Genomic DNA, 24808 nt, shown 5'->3' with positions numbered 1-24808 from the left:
AGCAAAAAGTGGGTCTCGTCTCAACGCCAATTCAGTGTTTGAATGTCCAGCTGATAGGCAGATCTGTCATGAGTTTGTTTGCTTTCCCTTAAGCAATTTCTATACAAGGAGTCATTCATTCAAGAAATAAATAATTACTGAGCATCAACTTTGTGCCAGATCCTAGCCTTTTGCAGTGAATAGAACTGGCACAGTGCCTGCCTTTGTGGGCCTTACAGTAGCATGTGGGAGGCTGATATGAAGCACAGCAGTGGCTCTTGTAAATATATAATTATAAACTGACAGAGTGGATTGGGAGACAATTGGATAGAGTCAAGAAATACTTTGGAAGTAGAATTAAGACCTGTTGATAGATTTTATGTTGGAGGTGTATCATTTATCCAGGATGACATGGAATCTGGTTTATACAGTTAAGTACAAACTGGACAGTAGTAAATTATTGTTTTCAAAAACAGATGTTAGGGTTTGATTTAGGAAGGAATAAATGTAAAGGGATGGGAAAGTGAAAGATACTGTTTCATTGGAACCGTTAGGTTCAAGGTACCTATAAGTGGTTGGTATATAAATAGATAATAAGAAAGCAGTTGGATGTGTGGATTTGAAGCTTAGAAGAGAGATTTAAATTGAGAACCGTAAGTATTTATCAGAGTTAATAAGTCAAGTGATATAGATAGATTAAATTGCCCATGCAGGACACTAAAAGAAAAGAGATAGCCAGGAATGGTGATGTACACCTACCAATTACCTAGAACTCAGGAGGCTAAGACAGGAGGATCATGAGTTTAGGCTAGCCTAAACTATATAGTAAGGTTTGTCTCAAATGAATGAATGAATGAATGAATGAATGAATGAATAAATAAATAAATAAATAAATAAATAAATAAATAAATAAATAAGAATTTTGAGGAAGACTTTTGACTAACATCCTCCATTCCGAGGTAAAGAAGAGTAGAAAGAGAAGAAAAATATCAAGAAAAGATGAGCCAGAATTCCAATAGAAATGCAATACCACCAAAGATAAAAGTAACTACAGTCCTCACCAGTGCCCAAGTACACACAAATAAAAACAAATCTTAAACAATAGCTTGAATGTATGTGATTTCATAGAGTAAAAAGGGCCCTTCAGTGTGGTTAAATACCTTCTCTCTGTCTTCTGGGCCTTCTCCTCCTTGTCCCTCCTTTTGTTTTGTTTTGTTTTGTTTTGTTTTGTTTTGTTTTGTTGTTATTTTTTTCCAGATAGGGTTTCTCTGTGTATCACTGGCTGTCCTAGAAATCACTTTGTAGACCAGGCTGGCCTCCAACTCCCAGAGATCCACCTGCCTCTTCTCTGGTTTGTCCCTCCATTTCTAATCCTCACCATCATTAATAAACTTCAGAGTCCTGTGTCCTCATAATATCCTTCATCTGTCCTCATCCTCACTCTTCCTGGTTTTTCTTCAGATTAATATCTTTAGTGTTACAGAACAGAGATATGTGGTGGCACTTGTGGGGATTTTTTTCTGAGAACTGTATTTTGTTGAAGCTGAATTCTTTGTAGTTTGCCTAACAAAATACGATATGATCAAGTTGTAGTATAAAGTGAAGTGTACTGGTGATTTCCTTCCCGACCTTTCCTTCAGTTTTTACTGGGCCTTTCTGTCTTTACCAATTCACTTATCCAACCATAGGCATTCCTTTAGAATTAGATTCCATACATAGTGTGATGTATGGTCTATTGTAGAACAGAATCAATCTGTCTTAAGCATTCAGTTCTGTTATGTTTATCTTGTCCTCTTCCATTTTCTGTCATGCTCTGGCTTTCACAGACACACCTCTTTTTCTGAAACAGAAGGAACTTTGTATAGAAGAGAACGGAAGAAAAGTATATTTAGGCAGGCTGGTAAAATACAGCTAATTTTATACTCTAATAATTGAGAGAAACCAGTTCTTTGGAATAAATATTTGTCATTCTTTCCCTTAAGACTATGAATTTGGCAAAAGTGTGGGAAAACTAAAGTTTTGGCGTTTCTTTGTTTTGTTTTTTGATTTTGAGATAGGGTCTCTGTAACTCGAATTCTAAAAGGTCTTTTAATAAAAAAACTCTGAGCCAGATATTGGGGTAAATGCATAAAAATCAGAGAGACAAAGGAACAAGCCACAGCCACCACCTCTTACCTCACCAACTCTTCAGCCTGAAAAAGCCTTTATTTAGTTCCTGTCTCCTCATGCTTTTTATACCTTTCTCCGCCCAGCCATTACTTCCTGGTATTAAAGGCCTGTGTACTTCCCAGTACTGGGATTAAAGGTGTGTGCCACCACTGCCTGGCCATGTTTTCTCTCCTAGACTGAGTCCAGGGTGACTTTGAATTCACAGAGATCCAGACCGATTTCTGCCTCCTGAGTGCTAGGATTAAAGGTGTGTGCCACCACTGCCTGGCATCTATGTTTAATCTAGTGGCTTGTTCTGTTCTCTGATCTTCAGGTAAATTTTATTAGGGTACACAATATATTACCACAAGTCTCATGTACCCCAGAAAGGCCTCAGGTTCTCTATGCTGATGATGATGGTGAACTTTCTGATCGTTGTATCTCCACCTGAGTGCTGAGATTATAGGCTTGCTTACACCCAGTTTTCAAAAGGACCATTTTTTGTTCTGACTGTTGCATTTAGAAATGTCCAAGTTTTAACTGTAGTAGAGAAAACTAGACATATGACTTACTACACTTACTCCCATTGTTTTTTAAATTCTTTTGTTTCATGGGTGGACACGATCCATGGTATCATCTTTTTGAAGTATTTTATATCTCTATGTCTTCCTCAGCACATGTGTCAAAGTTGTTAGGAGCTTTTCTTCTTGTAGACAGGGGAGTACTGTTTCAAGATGATTAAATGTGGTCTGTGGCCCTGAAACAGAATGGAGTTAAATGGCCCCAGGGGTTTTAAGCTCTGAGCTTTGCACTTTTCACACTGTTGATTTGTTTTAACGGATTGAGTTACTCATAGCCAGGAAAGTACATTGCTGTTGTCACTGGTCAGACAGAGATTCTCCACTGCGTTTTTCCAAGATCTTAAGTCTTGTAATTTGATAGCACCCTTCCCTTTCAGGATCCATAGTATTTTAAGACTAACACTTCACTATTCCCTATAGCTTTAGCATTAAAAATTAAGAACTGATTTGAAAGAAGATACTGAGTCATTAGGTTAAAGACCTAAATAGTGCTGTAACAGCCTCTGAGTGTATGTTACTAAGAGGATAATAAGAAGACATGTAACTGAAACATGAATCCATGTGTCCCCTTGGTACCTCACTGTTCTCATGCTTACATTTTCCTCTTTGTTCCTTGCCCTCCTTCGTGAGGTCATGAATCTCTTTGAGAATGACCAGATAGGGTGTAGAAGGCTTCATGTCCTTTAGAGTAAATCTGCTTTGCTTTGCAACTCTCCAGATGTTTCAGAAAGAACAAGTGGATCCTCTTCAGGTGAAATTGCAGCAGGTGAATGGACTTGGCCAGGGATTAATTCAGAGTGCAGGAAAAAACTGTGACGTGCAGGGTCTAGAACATGACATGGAGGAGATCAATACTCGATGGAATACACTGAATAAAAAGGTGAGTAGTGAGCAAGTAACTCCTATGCTAAGACTGGAAGGGATGAAAAGAGACATCTAAACCCAAGACTTCCCTTGAAACTAAATGCCAACAAAGTTGAGTGTTGCTATCTGTAATTACTAAAAGGGTAAGTAGTAGTTTAAATACTACTCTCTTCTTTCCTGTTACTGAGCTCTCCACATCTGTGACACAGGTCGCACAAAGAATTGCACAACTGCAGGAGGCTTTGTTACACTGTGGGAAATTTCAAGATGCCTTAGAGCCATTGCTCAGCTGGTTGGCAGACACTGAGGAGCTCATAGCCAATCAGAAGCCTCCGTCTGCTGAGTATAAAGTGGTGAAAGCACAGATCCAAGAACAGAAGGTGAGTGGGGATGAGGACAGCAGACTGAAATGCACAGTGACGGACAACCCAGAGTCTCAGTAGAACCTTAGCCTGCACTGGATTCTCCTGAGACGAAAGGTGGAAACTGGTTTTCATTGCTTTACTGTGGCATTTGTTAGACCGAGCAAGTTACATACTTGGTCATGTGTCATGTTTTAAGATCAGCAATATTTAGAATAGTGTTGTATGTCATGCATGAGTTGTCTATATTTCTTTGTCTCACTTGCTTAATGCTAGCATGTTAATTATACATAATACTGGGTTTCATTATGACATTTTCATTTATGTACATAATATATTTTGATCATATTCACCTTCCATTACCTTCTCATCCCTCTTCACTCATCCCTATCGTCCCACCTCGCCCTACTTCTACTTTGTGTGTGAGAGAGAGACCTAGTGAGTGTCACTAAAACTGTCTACAGGAATATGGGTTCCTTGCCAATGTCTTTTCCTCTCCCATCTGCTATTAACTGTATCAGATCTTCAGGAAAGGGTGGGGTTCCGTGAGCCCGTTCCTATTCTGTGACAGGGTGTCCAGGGGCCAATCTTAACATGGATGTTATGCATGTAATCACAGCTGCTGAGACTTCATTAGTGAAAGAGCATGTCAGGGCTGGACATCAGCATTACACACACACACACACACACACACACACACACACACACACACACGCACGCACGCTACTTCCTCTGGCTCTTAATTCTTTCCTCCCTTTCTTTTACAGTATTTCCTAAGCCCACGCACGCTACTTCCTCTGGCTCTTAATTCTTTCCTCCCTTTCTTTTACAGTATTTCCTAAGCCCAGGGAGAGGGAGATGGATAAATGTCTTTATGGCTTGGAATTCAATAATCTTTTACTTTTTTGAGTCAGGGTCTCATTCGCTCCTGCTAGTCTGGAACATTATGTTGCTAAGGATGGCACTGAATTTCTGATCCTCCTGCCTTCACCTCCAAGTGCTAGGATTCTAAGTGTGACCCTCACCTGGTTTAGGCAGTGTTGGGGATCAGACCCAGGGCTTCACGCATGCTGAGCCAGCACTGTACCGGCTAAGCTCTCTAACTCCCCCGTCCTCTTTATGTTTTTGTTAGTTTAATTTCTGTTTCAATGTGCCAGGCATGGTGACACATGCCTTCAAAACTAGCTCTTGGGAGGCTGAGGCAGTAGGATTTTTTGAGTTTCAGGCTAGCCTTGATTACAAAGCATAGATCGTGTTTTAGAAATAACCAGGTACAATGAATGTACACCAAGGGGGAAAATTTTTTTATAGACCATGTTTATCTTAAAAAAAAGTTTTGGCTTTTTTCTAGTTTTAGTGAGATATAATAACAAATGAAATTGTATATGTTTGCAGCATATACAAGATGATGTTTTGGTATATGTATGTAATACATTGTGAAATGACTGCCTTAAGCTAATCAACATATCTGTCATTTCGGATCCTAACAGTTTTTCTAAGTGATTTTGTTTTTTGCTTGTTTGTTTTCTGAGACTCTATGGCTTACCGAGAATTCAGTATGTAGACTAGGCTGGCCTCGAACTCACAGAGATCTGCCTGCCTTTGCCTCCAGAGTACTGAGATTAATGGTGTGCATCATCACTCCTGGCTCATGTATTTGTCTCTTAATTCAAAGGAAGCGACCTGTCAATAATACAGTGACAGCCATGGTACTATTTAAAAACTGAAGTGAGTGGGGGTAGTAGGAACTATACTGTATCAAATACTTTTTGGGTCAAGAATGCATTGTTCAATTAAGCTTCAGATTCACCCAGATGAGTTGTTTTGAGTTTTTTTGTTTTGTTTTTAAGATAGGGTCTTACTATGGAGAGCAGGCTGACTGCCTGTGTTTCCCTGGCGCTGGAATTAAAAGTGTGTGCCACTACAACTGGCTCTTGGTTTATTTTCAAATGACCCTGTGTTATTACTCTCCTTTCTTCTTAAACATTTATACTACAGTTGCTCCAGCGACTCCTAGATGATCGAAAGGCCACAGTGGATATGCTTCAAGCAGAAGGAGGCAGAATAGCACAGTCAGCTGAGCTGGCTGATAGAGAGAAAATCACCGGGCAGCTGGAGAGTCTGGAAAGCAGATGGACTGAACTCCTCAACAAGGCAGCAGCCAGGTAAAGGATTTGAGGCATGTTCAGAGGGTTATTTTGTCCTGTGTTTGGTTACAGTCACTGAAGTGCTGTAAAAGCTCTTGGATAACTCGTGTATTGCTTTGGGGGGTGTTCAGTGGCTTTTATTGACAGGTGATAAGTGTTTAGCGATAACCCACATATTACTCTCAGAAACTGATGTTAGAGACTGCTTGATGGGGGCGGTGGCTCTATCACCATAGAGCTGCTGCTGTTCCAGAAAACAGATGCAGATGCCTACAATCTAGCCAAGTGATAGTTTGAGTTTTTGAGACAGTTTTTTTCTTTTCATATATATAAAGTTATTTTAATGTTTGTAATTGAAACTTGTCATGTTTCTTTTCTGTTATTTTATACTAATAATTGATTTTTTGTATCCTCAAGCACTAGTCTGTGATACTGTTAAATATATATGCATTCAAGAGATACATATTTTCCATCTAAAATAAGTAAATTAATAACATGAAATAGGCTTGCTAAGTGTAACTTGGATAAAGCAGATGTTAAGTAAAGTTTTACTGAAATACATCACACAATCCCAAGTCTTTTTATTTTTATTTCATCTTATTTACTTTGCCAGTGCTAGGGATTGAACCTAGGACTTCATGCATGCTGGGCAAGAGTTCTATTACTGAGCTAAATGCCCCAGTAGTACCAGGCCTTTTTAAATAGCTATTCATTCAGTCTGTTCTTATCATCCAAACCCCGCATTGTGGCCTTTCATTACTAATTTGGTATTCATACAGATCTGTGGTTATTTCCAGGTTCTATCTAAGGTGGTTTCTCTCCCCTTTGTAGTGTATAGTATACTTACAATCCAAGCTTAATGTGGATATCATATAAGATTTAAGATTCCAAATGACCTGTGAAGTAAGAGTGTATGTGTGTGTGAGGTGATGGGGGTTAGTCTTAAATTTTGACTCATAGTGTAGTTTTGGCTTGAAATTGCCAGAAGCCTAATTGGATTTTTGAAACTGTGGAGGGACTTCTAGCTCATAGAATTACTTACTGCTTTGGTTTTCAAATATTCTCTTCACTCATGTACAGAGATAGCAAGGGTAGAGTAAGACATGAAGACAGTTGATTTGGGGTTCCTTTAAGTTTTATTTATCATGGCTGTTTGTTCTTGTGGTACACACGCTACATTCCATTCTAATATGTGGAAGGTGATCTAAGGAGGGGTGCTAAAAGATCTCCTTCTATCCTACTCTACTCATGAGGTGACTGGAGAAGTCTTTGTTTAAGCCATCAGGGTTAGCTTTCTCTGTTTTAATCAAGGGATAATTATCTACTCACCTTAGAGAAGGCCAGTGGGAAATGATGCAGTGAAAACTACTCCAGCTGTAAAGCAGCTCTACCTAATAGTGTGTTCTGTTTGCTGTGGGCACTGAAACCATGCCTGGTAAAGACTGCTCTTTTACTGGACTTAACACTGCATGACTTTCTGCCTGAGCAACTTGTTCTGTGTGTTTGTGTAGGCAGAAACAGCTGGAAGATATCTTGGTTCTGGCCAAACAATTCCATGAGACAGCTGAGCCTATTTCTGACTTCTTATCTGTCACAGAGAAAAAGCTTGCTAACTCGGAACCTGTTGGCACTCAGACTGCCAAAATACATCAGCAGATCATTCGTCACAAGGTAGGAAGGCATTATGATAGACGAAACACAGAACTGGAAGTAGAAACTGAAAAACTGCAGCATTCCCTAGAAAATGTTTTATGGAGTTTTTATTTTAAGATAAGGTCAAATGACTAGTTGGAAAAGAACCATTGGGTTGGAGTAAAAGTAGACATTGACTAATAGGTTAACAGCAGAGGGAGGAAAAACAACTTATGTGCCGCTCTTCATAGTGCTTTTGCCGTACAGCAGGTGAATTTTTATTTTAATTTGTTCTGTTATTTGTTGTTATTCATTGTTTCATGTTTGCTTTTCATTTATTTGTTTGTTTATTTTTTGTTATTCATTTTTTTCCATCTGGATTTCCAGGCTCTAGAGGAAGAAATAGAAAACCATGCAACAGATGTGCACCAGGCAGTTAAAATTGGGCAGTCCCTCTCCTCCCTGACATGTCCTGCAGAACAGGGTATCATGTCAGAAAAGCTAGACTCATTGCAGGCCCGATACAGTGAGATTCAAGACCGGTGCTGTCGGAAGGCAACCCTGCTTGAGCAGGCACTGTCCAACGCTAGACTGTTTGGGGAGGATGAGGTGGAGGTGCTCAACTGGCTGGCAGAGGTTGAGGACAAGCTCAGTGCAGTGTTCGTAAAGGATTACAGACAGGATGTCCTGCAGAAACAGCATGCCGACCACCTGGTATTTGTGTTTTCATTCTTATAGTTATGTTACTAAATTATTTTGTCATTTTGATACGTGTTTCTCTTCATTTCTTTTTCTTTTAATTTCTCTCCCTTCACCTTCATTCCAGACACTTCAACTTTATTGTGTGCATAGTGTGTTTATGCATATAAGTGGTGCCAAGTACTCATTCTTTTTGGATAGGTCAGTGAGAATACTTGTATTTAACAAGCTTAGCTGATGATTATAGAAGATCATACAGGTTAGAGTCAAGGCCCATCTCACCTGCAACTTGTGATTTACATCATTGGGTAATGTAGCGGTAGATTTTTGAGTAGATGAGAGCATACTGTAACAAAACCACACATTCTAAATGGTACCCATAATCTCATCATGTAGTTGTAACAAGAATATTTCTGAAATCCCAGGGATTCTGTGTCATCTTATAAAATATTCCTGTTTTAGGCTTTTTTTTTTTTTAATTATGTGTCTTTGTGTATATGTGCCTGTGAGTGCAGAGGCCAAAAGTGTCAGATCTGTGTGGAGGCAGTTACAGGTGGATGTGAGATGCCTGATGATGGTGGTGGGAATCAAACTCAGGTCCTCTGGAAGAGCAGTACATGCTCTTAACTGCTGAGCATCTCTCCAGCTGTGTTTCTGTTTACTTTTATGAAGTCTTTTTATTTTGGACATAATGGGCATTTTTGCTGTATTTCATTTCTAACATTCTTGTGTTCTTTTAATACTGATAGATTGGTAAAGCTGATTTCATCCTAAATCTTTTCTCATCCAGCCCAAAAAAGAGCTTGCCTATAAAGTATTTCTTAATTGTCTTGAATAATCAAATAGAGAGTAACCAAAGGGAATCAAATATTTGATTTTAAACAAAACTGCTAACTCACCTCTTTAAATGCTCTTTTAAAGCTCTCACATTTCTTTTCTCTGTTGTGCCATAGTTTTGAGATTAGTGCTGTTTTTTCCTTTTCAGGCTTTAAATGAAGAAATTATTAATAGAAAGAGGAATGTAGATCAAGCTATTAAAAATGGCCAGGCTCTTCTAAAGCAAACTACAGGTACTTTGAAAAGTGTACCCCTTAGCACCTCTACGATTTTTTAGATTATTTTATTTTATGTGTTGAGTGTTTTGCCTATATATATGCACCAGTTGTGTGCTTGGTACCCCCAGAGGGCATTGGATCCGATCCCCTAGAACTGGAGTTATAGGTTGTTGTAAACCACTATGTGGTTCTGGAAACCAAACCCTGGTCTTCTGAGCCATATCACCAGCCCCACCTATGTAGTCTTAAAGATCGTAAGCACCCAGCATGAACCTCTTCTCTTGGTCTGTGAGAAACTTGGTATTCAATTATTATATTGCTGTATTCTCAAGGGAAGTTGGTTATGCGTTGATTTCCTGCTAAATCTTTTGAAAACCACAAGACTTAGTTGTCTTATATCTGGTTATAGATGACAATACATTGAATACCAGCATTGTCTGTAAAGTTTTGGGAACATATGGAAACACCTGCAGTTGGATTTAGAGCTTAATCTTAAAAGTGACTTATGCGGTTTAAGGTTTATTTCAAGTTACCACTCAGTTTGGGATATTAGGCTATAAGTCAGCACCACAGCAAGGAGTCTATGAAGTTTAAGCTCGAATTTAAAGACAAGGTTGAAGAGAGCAGTGTGAGCAGTGCTATGCTCTTCTTCACAGGTGAGGAGGTGTTACTTATCCAGGAGAAGCTGGACGGAATAAAGACCCGTTACGCAGACATCACAGTCACTAGCTCCAAGGCCCTCAGAACTTTAGAACAAGCCCGGCAGCTGGCCACCAAGTTCCATTCTACATATGAGGAACTAACTGGGTGGCTGAGGGAGGTGGAGGAGGAGCTGGCAGCCAGTGGAGGACAGTCTCCCACAGGGGAGCAAATACCCCAGTTTCAGCAAAGACAGAAGGTAAGCCATCATTTTACACTGCAACAAGGGAAGAGGGTTCATCTCTGTCTGAATTGTGTTTCCTTCCCTTTACCTTAACTCTAAACCAAACGTGCTCCTGCTTTTTCTCTTGTTTACTCATGACAGTAAGAGTTGACAAAAAGACATGGATAAAACTAGAGTCTGAAGAAGAAAGAAGTCAGTTTCCAAGTCCCTAGGAAGTTTGCTTGCTGTATTACATTGTCTAATTGACCTCCGCTGTTCATTCTCTAAAAGGAGGCACTATTGGAGACCGGGAGAAAGCAAGTGAAAAGGAGGCAAGGGAGATGGATGAGGGTACTGGAAGGGGAAAGAGTGAGAACAAAACAAGTAAAAGAAGCAAATGGGGGGAGGTGCTTCCTAGTGACTTCTGATTCTGCTGCAGGATCAGATGCAGTTCTGATGTTCAGAAATACTGTGCAGCTATTCATTAGGTTAGATGTCCATTCATAGTTTGGAGCATTAAATAAAAGAAGGGAAAGGAACACTGTTTTACTCACAGACAGCGTGGCTCAAGTCTTGCAGACAGTTCTAAGTAAGCATCAGCTAAGCCTAAAGTCGGGTTTCAGAATGATTGAAAAATGTGATGCAAAGAAAAAAAGAGCTGAAGGAAGGAGGTCAGTGCCCTGCTGGGATATGTGGTAGAGACAGCGCTTTCCACGGCTCCGCTGCTGATGTGCTTAATTTAGCAAGGTGTGGCCTGAAAACTTTTCCCTCCTTAGGAATTGAAGAAGGAGGTCATGGAGCACAGGCTGGTGTTGGACACAGTGAATGAGGTGAGCCATGCTCTCCTAGAGCTGGTGCCCTGGAGAGCCAGAGAAGGGCTGGATAAACTTGTGTCTGATGCCAACGAGCAGTACAAACTGGTCAGTGACACTATTGGACAAAGGGTGGATGAAATTGATGCTGCTATTCAGAGATCACAACAGGTAATGTTTATAATGCTGTGCGTTAGTGTCTTAGGTCGTGGGGTATGTATGGGATACAGTGCTAAAACCTGTGTAAGTACAGGTTCAGGAAGAACGATGAGATCGAAATAAATACAACAAACATGCTTGCTTCAGTAATGGAGAATACTTGGAAGAGGTTTGATCCAGGAATAGAGAAAAACTTGCAAGAAGAGACCTATGTGAGTGAGGCTTTTTGTTTTTAAAGATTTTTTTTTAAACTTTTATGTGTATGGATGTTTTTTCTTCATACGTGTCTGCACACCATGTTTATGTCTGATACGCAAAGAAGGCAGAAGAGGGCTTGAGATCAGATGGTTGTGAGCCACCATATGCAGGTCCTATGGAAGAGGAAGTGCTCTTAACCTCTGTGCCCTTTCTCTCTAGCCCTGCCTCCCCACCTCCCTTTTTTTTTTTTTTTTTTTTTTGAGACAGGATCTCACTATGTAGCTCCAACTTGGCCTTAAATTTACAGAGATCTGCCTGCCTCAGCCTCCTGGAAGCTGGGGTTAAAGGTGTGTTTAGCATTTGATGGAAAAGGGAAAGATACCAAGAGCTATAATTACTTTCAAATATGCAAACCAAAATAGCATAATCACCCCAAATAGAATCCTTTAGTAAACACAGGTGTCATGTTTCCCCCTTTTTCCCTTTGCCTTCTGGCAGGGAGGGGAGATAATTATTCTGCTCTGTAGCTGGGTGTGTACTTTTTCCCCTTTCATTTTTTGAGACAGACTATGTAACCAGACTGGCCTTGAACTCAAGCTTCTCCTGTTTCACCTGAGGCATCACTGTCACACCAGCTGGCCATGCATCTGTTAACATGCCATAACAAAACACACACTCAAATGAATGCGTGACTCCTGGATTCACAATGATAAATGTTTTCTGAACCATGAAGACTGTATGATTCCAGATACACCCCTAATTTGTCTTTAGGATTATCCCTAATCATTGCAGCTAATTTCACTTACAGTGTATTATGCTTGGGAAACTGAGTACTCACTCACACTCTACATACATATACTTTGAAACAGTCTGGTGTGGCCTAGTCTGTCCTCCAACTCACTATCCCTGTACTTCTAATTCCTCTCCCTCTACATCCCAGGTGCTAGGATATAGGCCTTCTCCATGATGTCCAGCTCATTATTTTTCTCTTTAAACATAGGTTTAGCAACCCTAATCCAAAAATGTGAAGTATTCCAAAATCCAGAGGATGCTCAACCAGTAATGTTGCCTATATAAATATTGGAACATTCAAAATACTTCTGGTTTAGTCTAAGCATTTCTGATAAAGGGTAATAAAGTAAACAGAGGTTAGCACAGTGGAAGAAAAGGTTATAAAGATTAGAGAACTGTAATGATCAATAGTTATACAGAGAACGTTCTTAGTTTTTGTGATTGAGTTTAGGATTCTTCTAGGTCCCATTCTTTATCTGACCAAGTTCTTTCAAGTTAATACTACTCAGCTGTCTACTGACATTTTAAATTTATATTTAAACACCTATATCCAGGCATGATGATACACAAGGTTATATCATAAAACCTTGTCTCAAAAATAAATAAATAAGTAAGTAAGTAAGTAAATAGTGCTCGCTTCGGCAGCACATACGCTAGAATTGGAACGACACAGAGATTAGCATGGCCCCTGCACAAGGATGACACACAAATTCATGAAGCATTCCATATTTGCAGCTACGCTGTTAGTTTACAAATCGGTCAATCGGCCAAAACCAATGAACTGTGTGTGCAACTCTTGACCTCTTCCTTTTGCAGTGGCTCTTCCCTCACAGCCTCCTGCATCTCCAAGGCAGGACACTATTAAATGCCCTGATATATTCATGTATTTGCACCTGAGTGTTTGTTTTCATCAATTAAAATAATAAATAGTAACAAATGTAACTAAAATTACTACAGTTTAGTGTTGGAATTGGAGAGGGTTGACAGAAAGTAGCACTTGATTAAAAGTTCCCTGATTAGAAAGCACACTTGGAAAGATTCCAACTGCTGTTTCTAATGGAGGACCAGCCATCTCCTAAGTTCTATAGCTTCTCTTGAAGGAGTTGAATTCTAATTTTCCTACATTTTTGTTGTTGTGATTTTCTTTTTGGAAATGTATTACTGTTGTGAGACAAGGTATGCTTGTGTAGTGCAGGCTGGCCTCAAACGTTTGCTCCTCTTGCCTCAGCCTCCCAAGTGATAGAACTGTAGGCATGCATCACCACCCTCATCTTCATCATGTGTCCTCATCCCTGTTCCCCGCCCATGGTGCTGGGAATTGAGCCACAGCCTCATACATGCTCAGCAAGTCCTCTTCCACCAGCTGCAGAGCCCTCCAGTTGGTTTGTGATTCTTAGGAAATCGTTTCGTTTTTCACTTACTCTTTGAAGTGCGGCTGTGTTTCTAAAAATCCAGGCCTTTCTGGTGTTGGTTAATTTACAGCTGTAAGAAAGAGACCTTGGCTGTATGTAACTGTTCATTTCCTTGACTCTATTAGTACGAGCAGGCTGCTGATGCGGAACTAGCATGGGTTGCTGAAACAAAGCGAAAGCTGATGGCACTTGGTCCAATTCGTCTAGAACAAGACCAGACCACTGCTCAGCTGCAGGTCCAAAAGGTGAGTATAGAACATCCCGAGTGCTCCCCATGTCCTGACCGCAAGAGAGTTAAGGGTTTCATGGAGTGATGATAGAAATTAATCTATAAACGCTTGATTTGGATAAGGAAAATACCTTATGTTTGCTTCTTTTGTAGCAAAGGGTAAGTAGACCTTTGAATCCAAGAAAGAATAGTTAACAAACTCCTGGGTGATTTATGAAGGAAATGTTTTTGTAAATAACTAAAAATAAGCATTGAAAATAACTTTTTGTTTTAAAGGTGAGCATCAATGATAGGTAAAAACTAACCTTTAAGAATACTTTTTATGTATTTTTAAAGCAAGCAATTTCATTTGTTGTGTCTGACATTTCATCAGCACAGGTCCAGGGCAGGTCCTTTCACTTCTTGGCTTAATTGCAGTTTACTTTTCAAAGGCTTTCTCCATTGACATCATCCGACACAAAGATTCAATGGATGAACTGTTCAGTCACCGTGGTGAAATCTTTAGCACATGTGGAGAGGAGCAGAAAGCTGTATTGCAGGTGAATTACAGTTTTTTTAAATATAAAAACAGGTTGTAATTCAAAAGTCCAGGGTTATTTGAAACAGGAAAATATTTTCTCTGTAGAAAATAGTAAAAATGATAGCATTTCCCAATAAGCCCTTTTAAGCCAAATAATAGCTGAATTATCCATATAAATATTGATTCGATTCTGGGATACAGAAGAAACCTATCTTCATCTGTTCAGAGAGCTATGTTTTACTTAAGTTGTGTAAGTGAGATTCCTTTATTCATGCTGCTATTCTTCATCATGGTAAATTGAAAGTAAAACAATAAAATAGTGTTTTAAAGGTGTTTTTTTTTTTTTCTTCCACTAGACTTTCTGATTATTGATGGTTAGGGAAGGGGATGGGGCACATGCCCATAATCCCTTCACATGAGAGAGTGAGGCAAAAGCCTCTCAAGTTCTAGGCCATCTAAGTTATATTTGTCCTTACCTTAAAAGTACAACACAAGGTGCATGGTAACCACTGTTCCTCAGAAAAGAATTGACTTGAGCTGTTCCTCCTAAGCACCTGAAGAGTAAGTGTGCGTTTGGAGGCTTTTCTCTTACATCAGCACTCTGTAGGGTCAGTTTCCCACTGTTTTCTTGTGTTGTTTTACTACCTTTTCAACTATATTCATACTTTTCAAATTCTAGAAATAATGTATATGTATGGTAGTTAAATTTGAATTAACGGGCAGTAGTGGTGCACAGGAGGCAGAGGCAGGCGGATCTTTGTGAGTTCGAGGCCAGCCTGGTCTACAGAGCAAGACCCAGGAAAGGCGCAAAGCTACACAGAGAAACCTTGTCTCGAAAAACCAAAAAAAAAAAAAAAAAAAAAGAATTAAATATAAAGAAGAAATTAAAAATCATTTATTCATTAGTCCATCTTAGTTAATTTCATGTATGTTTCTTTACACTTGTGTGTGTGTGTGCACACAATTTTGTGGAAGGCCTTTATGCATACCTGCACTTTTTTTTTTTTAAAGGAAAAATGGTTTATAACTTTTTTTTCTTTTTCTATTTGACCCATAGGAGAAAACTGAGTGCCTAATACAACAATATGAAGCTGTTAGTCTGCTCAACTCAGAGCGCTATGCCCGCCTAGAGCGGGCACAGGTCCTAGTGAACCAGTTTTGGGAAACATACGAAGAGCTTAGCCCCTGGGCCGAAGAAACTCTGGCACTAATAGCACAGCTGCCCCCTCCAGCTGTCGATCATGAGCAGCTCAGACAGCAGCAGGAAGAGATGAGGGTAAGGAGCAAGCCACTCCCCTCAGTGAGAAGAATAGGGATTAAAGCCTACGGGGTGAATTTATGTTACAAAGTCAATTCCTAATCAGAATTTCTTTTCACAATGCAAATGCATGTTAAATTTTCTTCATCATTTAATATTAATTGATTAAATACTAAGATTATAGATGTGTCAAGAAGCTGTCAAGCCAGGCATGGTAGTGTATGCCTGCAATCCCAGCACACTGGATATTGGTAGTCATGAGCTAGAAGACAGCCTGGGTTACTGAAATTCTAGTTCAGGCTGGGGTATAGCCAAAGAAGTTCAAAAGTTAAATTCTCCAACAAGTTAAAAGAGAAAGAGTTTTAAAACCACTTTTGAGTATAGGGATAAAGAAAGTGCTAACTAGGGCTGGGATTAGCTCAGAGCGGAGCGCTTGTCACATGTCTGAGGCCCCAAATTTGATCCCCAATGTACGAGAAGAAACAAAGAACGAGCTAAAAATCAAAGAAATTTAAAATATTTCTGAGGCTTTTCAGGTGTTAAGTGTGACTGAATGGCTCTTTGACTTGATGAGAATGAGAGCTGTGAAGGAATTAATCAGAGAGTTTTTGCCTCATATATAAGATGAAAGAACTGTATAGATGTATCAGTAAAACTATACCGTGAGGAATGCTTTACTTAAATGTTCATTTCTGCTTTAAGATTTCTCCTTAGTACTCTTCTCATGTTTCTTTAAGGGGAGGGTGTAAACTGGACATAGCAGTAAAGTCAGAGTGGTTGAGTTACCAAATGATTGCTGTTCTTCAGTTACCCTGCTTGTGACTCAGTCTAAAGTGTAGACAGATACTAAGCTATGTAATATATATTATAATAATGTGGTGGCAAGACATACTTAGTAACAGTGTGGGAAGTGAGACAGAATATGCCCAGGAAGACTTCCATAGTGATTGGACATCTGATCTGGTTTGGGAAATTAAGAGAATTACATAGCATTGGAGCCCAAGACCCCCATAAACAGTGAGAGGCTAGGACATGCTGGTTAACAATTCAGTTTGTTCCTCTCAAAGTTGTTATTACCTCCGATCAAAGTATCTAAATAAACTGATATAATATGCTCATTATTTTTGGTTTGTTTGTTATGACCTACGAACCTCACTATATTTTTGTTGCTAATTGCTTATCTCTTCACTTACTATGTTTTAATTCATATTTCTTTCCGTAGCAACTAAGGGAATCCATTGCTGAACACAAGCCTCATATTGATAAGATACTAAAGATAGGTCCACAACTAAAGGAGCTAAACCCTGAGGAAGGAAAAATGGTGGAAGAAAAATACCAGAAAGCAGAAAACATGTATGCCCAAATAAAAGATGAAGTGCGCCAACGGGCCCTGGCTCTGGATGAGGCTGTGTCCCAGTCTGCTCAGGTATGTGTGCTTGTGTGCAGGAGTCCCCAGACACTATTATCAACACAGCGTCTGCAGAGTAGGAAACTGTCTCTGTATTCCTGTTCTCAGGAGCGTTGGCGCACTGACACTGTATGAAGGGTGAAGTGCATCTTGGCGGGGTTGTGGAATTGTTTGTTGATGGTTTCTCTGAAAACTACATGCTACAGTGACTCTTTAGCAGGGATGATTTGAGGAAAAATTCATCTTGCAGATCCACAACCAGTGATTACCCTAACCAAAGGCAGTGCCAATTGAGGCTGTTAATGGTGAGGTTTAGAATAACAGCGCATGAACTTTTTTTTTTGTTTGTTTTTCGAGACAGGGTTTCTCTGTGTATCTTTGCGCCTTTCCTGGAACTCGCTCTGTAAACCAGGCTGGCCTTGAACTCACAGAAATCCACCTGGCTCTGCCTCTGAGTGCTGGGATTAAAGGCGTGTGCCACCACCGCCTGGCCTAACAGCACATGAACTTAAACAGCCAGCTTTTTAGTTCAGAAAAAGTATGCTCCATAGGGAGAAGTACACCAAAGAGAAGGGAAACCACCAGCAGTAGAGTTTAAAGCATGTAACTACACACTTCTCAACTAATATATTAGGTACTTTTGTCATGTCTGGGTATTTTATTCCTTGTTGAGTCAATATTCTTGGTTAATACTTGTACTTACTCAAGTTTTTCCCCCCTACCTCCCGTCCCATCTCACTCACATTGTGGAATGTGTTACTTTGTGTTGTTGCTGCCTGCTCCTGTGTTCCCCACATCGTCACATTTCATTGTTGTGTTGACTGCGCCCACCATTGCAGATTACGGAGGTAAGGTGCCCACTCACTTCCATGGGAGTCAGTGTTCTAATAGAGCTGAGAACTGAGGACATTGCCTATAAGAAAGCTTCCTTACCTTTGTGGAAGTTTAATGTGACCATTCGGTTTGGGATGGAGTATAGAAGTAAGAGTAGTGGGAAATGATTTAAGAAATTTGCTTTTCTTGTAGGGCACTTAACATTGATGAGCCTTACTCAAATTAATAAATCCAGAGTTGGTTTTAAATGGGGTGTTTAGACGAAAACTTTCTGTGCTATTCTCTCTTTCTAACTTATATATCAATTTATAAATTCAGAATTTTATGATTTTTAGTCATTTTATTCAAAGTCCCAGAGAAGTGGGAAAGTTAGATTTGGTCTTCCTTGTTACCTTTCATCATGCCGGCATTTCCCTTTCTCTTGTTCCACATGGTAGGTTGTTAAACTGCATACCATAGTACTTCAAACTCCAGGCCACTCAGCATGTTAAGTTCCCATCATTTACATAGCGGTGGAGGGCATCTAACTTGTTGGTCTAGTCTTTTGCATGCAGCTGTCATCTGAGATGCTGAGTGCTGACTCTCACCAGTTCATAGTCTTGTCCCTATCCCATCCTATTAGTTGGAGTTTGAGAAGTATTGTGACAATACTAACCATTTTTGTGGATTTTTGGTATATTACTTAGTATTTTTTGACTCACAAAATGAATACTGTCTTTTTCCCACTCTAATGGGCCAGCACTAATATACTATGTCCAAAACAGGTTTTTAGACAAACCCAACACTTAACAGACATTGGGCGGGACTAAACATAGGCAATCCTAAACAATAGGTTTATAGTTTGACCTTATGCCCTAACATGTCCCCCAATATGATAAAGTATTGCTATGATGATTAATAACCCAACTTTGTTTAGTTTCATGATAAAATTGAACCCATGTTGGAGACTCTGGAGAATCTTTCCTCTCGCCTGCGGATGCCGCCCCTGATCCCTGCTGAAGTAGACAAGATTAGAGAGTGCATCAGTGACAATAAAAGTGCTACCATGGAGCTAGAAAAACTGCAGCCATCCTTTGAGGCCCTGAAACGTCGAGGAGAAGAGCTCATTGGGAGATCTCAGGGAGCAGACAAGGATCTGGCTGCAAAAGGTACTTGGTGGATCTAACTATTCTTTAAGAAAGACCATAGAATGAATTCTGGCTGTGGCTACCTCCAGCATCCTACCCAGAGTCACTTCTCAAGTAATGAGTATTCCAAAAAGTCGTGTGGAATTCATTTAGAATTCAGAACACATTTTCCTATTGAAACAAGGTTACAATTGGGAGCTAGATTCCCAGGCCAGGAAACAAATGCTCCTTTAACCCCTAAAGTGAGGATCACAGTATCAATAGTGGGCAGAACATAGCTACCTTTTGTAACACTTTCCATGGGAAATTCACAGAAAGTTCAATAAGAACACTAGAAGGAAGCATTCCCGTTGCAGCCCTTTGTGAGTTAAGGGCTTTCATCTTACCAGATACTTTGTGGGATGTTTCCAGGTTGTTTCTGTGGTCCCTTTATGAGGGAGATCAACAAGCAGAAAAAACTAGTGTGGAGAGATGACAGTAGTCATGCTACTGTGAACTATAAGTAATGTCTGAATTCAACTGAATTTCAATGAAAATTTTAGATGTCAAATTTGGAGAGGTTCTGTTCACATCTCTTCTTTACTACTTCAGAAATCCAGGACAAGCTGGATCAGATGGTATTCTTCTGGGAGGACATCAAAGCACGGTCTGAAGAGCGAGAAATTAAATTCCTTGATGTCCTTGAATTAGCCGAGAAGTTCTGGTATGATATGGCAGCTCTCCTGACCACCATCAAAGACACCCAGGATATTGTCCATGACTTGGAAAGCCCTGGCATTGACCCATCCATCATCAAGCAGCAGGTTGAAGCTGCTGAGGTAACAAAAATATAAAACATCTTTTTTTTTTTTTTTTTTTAGGTTTTTCAAGACAGGGTTTCTCTGTGTAGTTTTGGTGCCTGTCCTGGATCTTGCTCTGTAGACCAGGCTGGCCTTGAACTCACAGAGATCCACCTGGCTCTGCCTCCCGAGTGCAGGGATTAAAGGCATGCGCCACCACTGCCTGGCAACACATCATCTTGTATTTGGGTGGGGGCGGGGGTGATTTTTTATTTTGTTTTGTTTTTATGCAATGCTAAGGATCGAACCAGGGATTTCATACATGCTAAGCAAGTGCAGTGCCTCTGAGCTAAGCCACCAGGCCCCAAGTATGTTGTGGTAGCTGCTTATCAAGGCTCAATGTTTTGAAAGCTTTGTTTTGTTTTTAAGGTGAGACTTTTTTCCGCTTTCAGGGAGGAGATAGACAGTAGAAAATAAAAAATTCTGAATTCATCATCCAGGGATAGCAAGTCACTTACACTCATCTTTTTCTAGTCTTTCTGGGAAGTCTAATTTTTACAAGATGGACTTCACATGATAGCTGTTGGCAATGCTTGTCTCGCCATCTTATTTCAGATACTTTTCATATGGAAACTTTCTCCTCCTCTCTCCCTTTCTGTTTGTATGTGAACTGTTTTAGACTCTAACAAAGAACTATTTGTGTTTAAGATGATATAGCCCAGCTGTGACCTGGCCTGTCAGCACCATCGATTGTGACTTCTATGTTGTTTCTTTTTTTTTTTTTTTCTCGGAGCCAGGAAGAGCTGGTTAATTATCAAACCTCATTACACCCTTCAAATGTATGCTTTCCTTGCCATTTTTGTCATGACTGCATGCTTATATTTTATGACTTGTGTATGTACCACATTTGATCTACTTATTTTTTGATATGTATGTACATTGGCCATTTGAATATGAGGCTGCACTCTCTGGATAAGTAATATCTTAAGCATAAAAATCGTTTTATGATTTTTGAGGTTCTACTTAGTGTTTGCTCTTGATTAGGGAGGCTATGTTGCATTTGAGAAGTTCTGCTTTCTGTCTTGACTAATTTTCTGCTCTTTTCATATAGACGATTAAGGAGGAGACAGATGGTCTGCATGAGGAGTTGGAGTTCATTAGAATACTTGGAACAGATTTGATTTTTGCCTGTGGAGAAACTGAGAAGCCTGAAGTGAAGAAGAGCATTGATGAGGTGTGGAGAGTGGGTGAGGGATTCAGATGAAACATAGTGGAGTTAGACCAGAGAGGTACTACTAGAAGAATTTGATTCAATATTTTTCCCATAGATGAATAATGCTTGGGAGAACTTAAACAAAACTTGGAAAGAAAGGCTAGAAAAGCTTGAGGACGCCATGCAAGCGGCTGTGCAGTATCAGGACACTCTCCAGGTAAAAGGCTGGGAGATGCCCACCACGGAAATACATGGTCTGCTTTCTCTTGTCGTTTTCTAAATCTGGTGTGGAGTGACTTACCCTCAGTACTGCAGTGTTTTGAAACCTAGGACAGTGTTACTTCTACATTTCTGGCCTAAGTTTCACACGTCTGTTGAGAAAAATGTTGACATAACATATATCCAAGTTTCTACTACTATTGCCATTTTTATTGTTATTGCCTGCTTGTCGTATTTGTACCCATTCAGCTATTCAATGAAGCTGGCCAGATTGTGTAAGTCACTGCTTGCTAGAGGTCCTAAACCCACGTAATCAGGAAGCCCAACATTGGGAAGGAAATGGCCCTTCTCTTCTAACTTCATGTTTGCCTTTGCATTTCAGGCTATGTTCGACTGGCTGGATAACACTGTGATCAAACTCTGCACCATGCCCCCGGTGGGCACTGACCTCAACACTGTCAAAGATCAGCTAAATGAAATGAAGGTTTGTATCTAGAAATGGCTTTGGAAAGAGAGTTGCTTCTTCTTAATGCTGAAGACTTGGTTTAATGTTAACATTAAGTACATCTTTTATAGGAGTTCAAAGTAGAGGTTTACCAACAGCAAATTGAGATGGAAAAACTCAATCACCAGGGTGAGTTGATGTTAAAGAAAGCTACCGATGAAACAGACAGAGACATTATACGAGAACCACTGACAGAACTCAAACACCTCTGGGAGAATCTGGGTGAGAAGATTGCCCATCGACAGGTAAGGCTAGTGGTACCATAGGTCTGTGAACTGCTGTCTAACCTCTCTGATTTCCTAACAAGTGTTCCTTGTCTTGTCCCGAGCAGCATAAGCTAGAAGGTGCTCTCTTGGCCCTTGGCCAGTTCCAACATGCCTTAGAGGAACTAATGAGTTGGCTAACTCACACTGAAGAGTTGCTTGATGCTCAGAGGCCAATAAGTGGAGACCCAAAAGTCATTGAAGTTGAGCTTGCAAAACACCATGTAAGTATTTTTATTTCTACCTAACTCTGTCAGCTTAAGACCAGATACCACAAGAAGCTTAATGTCATGTGAACCTTGAGCCAGGTTTAATTGACATCAATAGAAATAAATTATGTCATTCATCATTTTTTAGGTTCTAAAAAATGACGTTTTGGCTCATCAAGCCACTGTGGAAACAGTCAACAAAGCTGGCAATGAACTTCTTGAATCCAGTGCTGGAGATGATGCCAGCAGCCTGAGGAGCCGCCTGGAAACCATGAACCAGTGCTGGGAGTCTGTGCTGCAGAAGACAGAGGAGAGGGAGCAGCAGCTGCAGTCAACTCTGCAGCAGGTATGTGTGTGTTCAGGCCAGGGGAAGAGCTTGAGGAGGAGGCCTCAGTGATAGAATAGAACCCTTAGGAAAAGAGCAGCTTTTGATTGCTGGACCCCTTGGGATTTGTTTGCAGTTCGTTGTATTTACTCTTCAGTTAGTCTTTACTCTTATTTTGAGATTCAGGTTTTTCCTATATCATCGTCAGGCTTCTCCCTGTTCAGCATCCCTTAGTCCAATCATAAGATTGTATTAGGCATTGGTACTGTGTTACAGTAAAGTCTGAAGGATTTTGCTAGATTATAGCTATAAGCAAGCAGACTGTGCCAGTCCAGAAGTAAAATAACTACCTTGCCTGGGAGCAGCTTCAGATTCCTCCCAGTAAGCTCAGGATCATTCCAAAAGTTTGCTTTTACAGCTGCTTGCTTACTGATACTGTTGATATGTCTTTTTCTCAAAAGGCCCAGGGTTTCCACAGTGAAATTGAAGATTTCCTCTTGGAGCTCAATAGAATGGAGAACCAGCTTTCTGCATCTAAGCCTACAGGAGGACTCCCTGAGACTGCTAGAGAACAGCTTGACACACATATGGTAACAGCAGTTCTTCTGATTGCACATAGCATCTTATAGTCAGTGGCCTCTTTGAGAGACGTTAGTGCAGCTCATCTACAGAGCTTAGTACTCAGCACAGGCAGCAGCAGTGAAGGGGAGAGTCAGCTAGAGAAGCATCGGTGAGCTGGTAAACTGAGTCCATCCATTTGGTAGGCACAGAATACTGACTAGAGGTAAGAGCATCGCCGGTGTGCTTATATTCAGTAAAGCTTTAGGAGAAATCTGAGCGATGTTGGCAGTACTTTAAGAGAGCCTACTAAGAACAAAATGCAACATAATTTCTAGGGAAATCCTTAATAAAAAGTGGAAATAAATTATTAAAGACTACTTTTGAGGTCTTTGCTCCTTAAAAAATAATTTATTTTCTTGGTGAGTTAATTGTTTCCATATTAAGGAGTAATTGTGGATTTTATTTAATAATAGCCCATACTTTGAACTGAACCTAAAAGAGACTTCTATTAAGACAAGGCCTTTGGGGACTTTCCCACTGTGCTGGTGAAATCTCTGTGTATGGGGGTCTTCCAGGAAGTAGATATTATTGATATCTTTCTCTGCCTTCTCTTGTAGGAACTGCATTCCCAGCTGAAAGCCAAGGAAGAAACTTACAATCAGCTGCTTGACAAGGGCAGGCTTATGCTCCTCAGCCGTGGTGATTCTGGGTCTGGCTCAAAAACTGAACAGAGTGTAGCTCTCTTGGAACAGAAGTGGCATGTGGTCAGCAGTAAGATGGAGGAAAGAAAGGTACTACTGCAGAGACCTTGTTTGGCAGTATGTTTGGTGACCATAAGACATTATCGTCTTCATTTTATGATGATGTTTTTGAAGATGGTTGTGTTGTGATGTGTCGGAGAACTTACCCTTATAATGGACTTCATATTAAGCAATCTTTGATTTCTGTTTTCCATGGCTCTGGTGGTGTTAGTCCTGCTCATACTTCATTGTACAGTTGTTCCTTTTCTCCATGGGCCAGTTAAGACATCACTGCCCATTACTGTTAGTGCTGGGCTTCACTTCTGACACCTATTGCCAGTTTGTGATCCTACTTGAAAACAGTTTAACATAGAGTTGAGAAAATGGGGACAGGGCAGTGTGATCAGCAACATTCTGCAAGGAATTTTACTGAAAACCAGGAGAAAGGTCATTTATGACCTCTTTCCAACTAATCCTCAGAAACTGGGTTTTCTTCTTTGTAAGAGCAGGAAGGAGCAAGGCTTTTTCAAAAAAGTTTTTTTGTTTGTTTGGTTTTTGGTTTTTTGTTTTGGTTGGTTGATTGGTTTTTGACACAAGGTTTCTCTGTAGCTCTGGCTTTTCTGAAACTCACTCTGTAGACCAGGCTGACCTCAAACTCAAAGATCCACCTGCCTCTGCCTCCACTAGGTCTGGCTAGTTTTTTTGTTTGGGTTTTTTTGTTGTTGTTGTTGTTTGTTTGTTTTTTCTTTTTAATGTCTACAGTCTCATTTTCTTCTTTGCTAGTCAGGTCAAATATAAAACAGGCAAATAACCTCTCTTGTTAATTCTATCTTCTGGTCTCTCTGTCTGTGTCTCTCTCTCTCTCCTGTCCCCATTCAGATGGCCTTTTGCCACCCCCCACCCCCACCCCTGATAA

At 40.2% G+C, this 24808-nt stretch overlaps 1 protein-coding gene and 1 non-coding gene across 3 annotated transcripts in view; both read left to right on the top strand.

Moving 5' to 3' along the window:
* The window catches only part of Macf1 (microtubule actin crosslinking factor 1), a 322169-nt gene that overhangs the window by 266395 nt on the left and 30966 nt on the right, over window positions 1-24808 (top strand). For both annotated transcript variants that reach the window (XM_059254918.1, XM_059254919.1), the window contains 22 exons: window positions 3427-3588; window positions 3782-3952; window positions 5933-6099; window positions 7593-7752; window positions 8101-8427; window positions 9398-9482; window positions 10124-10365; window positions 11106-11312; window positions 13828-13947; window positions 14363-14470; window positions 15509-15727; window positions 16932-17135; window positions 18868-19099; window positions 19670-19896; window positions 20969-21091; window positions 21186-21287; window positions 21672-21773; window positions 21866-22039; window positions 22126-22281; window positions 22415-22612; window positions 23053-23181; window positions 23770-23943. In XM_059254918.1, coding sequence (XP_059110901.1) covers window positions 3427-3588; window positions 3782-3952; window positions 5933-6099; window positions 7593-7752; window positions 8101-8427; window positions 9398-9482; window positions 10124-10365; window positions 11106-11312; window positions 13828-13947; window positions 14363-14470; window positions 15509-15727; window positions 16932-17135; window positions 18868-19099; window positions 19670-19896; window positions 20969-21091; window positions 21186-21287; window positions 21672-21773; window positions 21866-22039; window positions 22126-22281; window positions 22415-22612; window positions 23053-23181; window positions 23770-23943 — 3789 coding nt within the window. The remainder of the gene's footprint in view (window positions 1-3426; window positions 3589-3781; window positions 3953-5932; window positions 6100-7592; window positions 7753-8100; window positions 8428-9397; window positions 9483-10123; window positions 10366-11105; window positions 11313-13827; window positions 13948-14362; window positions 14471-15508; window positions 15728-16931; window positions 17136-18867; window positions 19100-19669; window positions 19897-20968; window positions 21092-21185; window positions 21288-21671; window positions 21774-21865; window positions 22040-22125; window positions 22282-22414; window positions 22613-23052; window positions 23182-23769; window positions 23944-24808) is intronic.
* LOC131905354 (U6 spliceosomal RNA) lies at window positions 12920-13023 on the top strand. Its single transcript, XR_009377886.1, has one exon. It is a non-coding gene; the product is annotated as a U6 spliceosomal RNA (small nuclear RNA).

This window comes from Peromyscus eremicus, chromosome 2, assembly GCF_949786415.1.
Source record: "Peromyscus eremicus chromosome 2, PerEre_H2_v1, whole genome shotgun sequence".
Lineage (NCBI taxonomy): Eukaryota > Metazoa > Chordata > Mammalia > Rodentia > Cricetidae > Peromyscus > Peromyscus eremicus.
The sequence above is the reverse complement of the archived record's forward strand: the minus strand, read 5'-3'. Positions and strand labels throughout refer to the sequence as shown.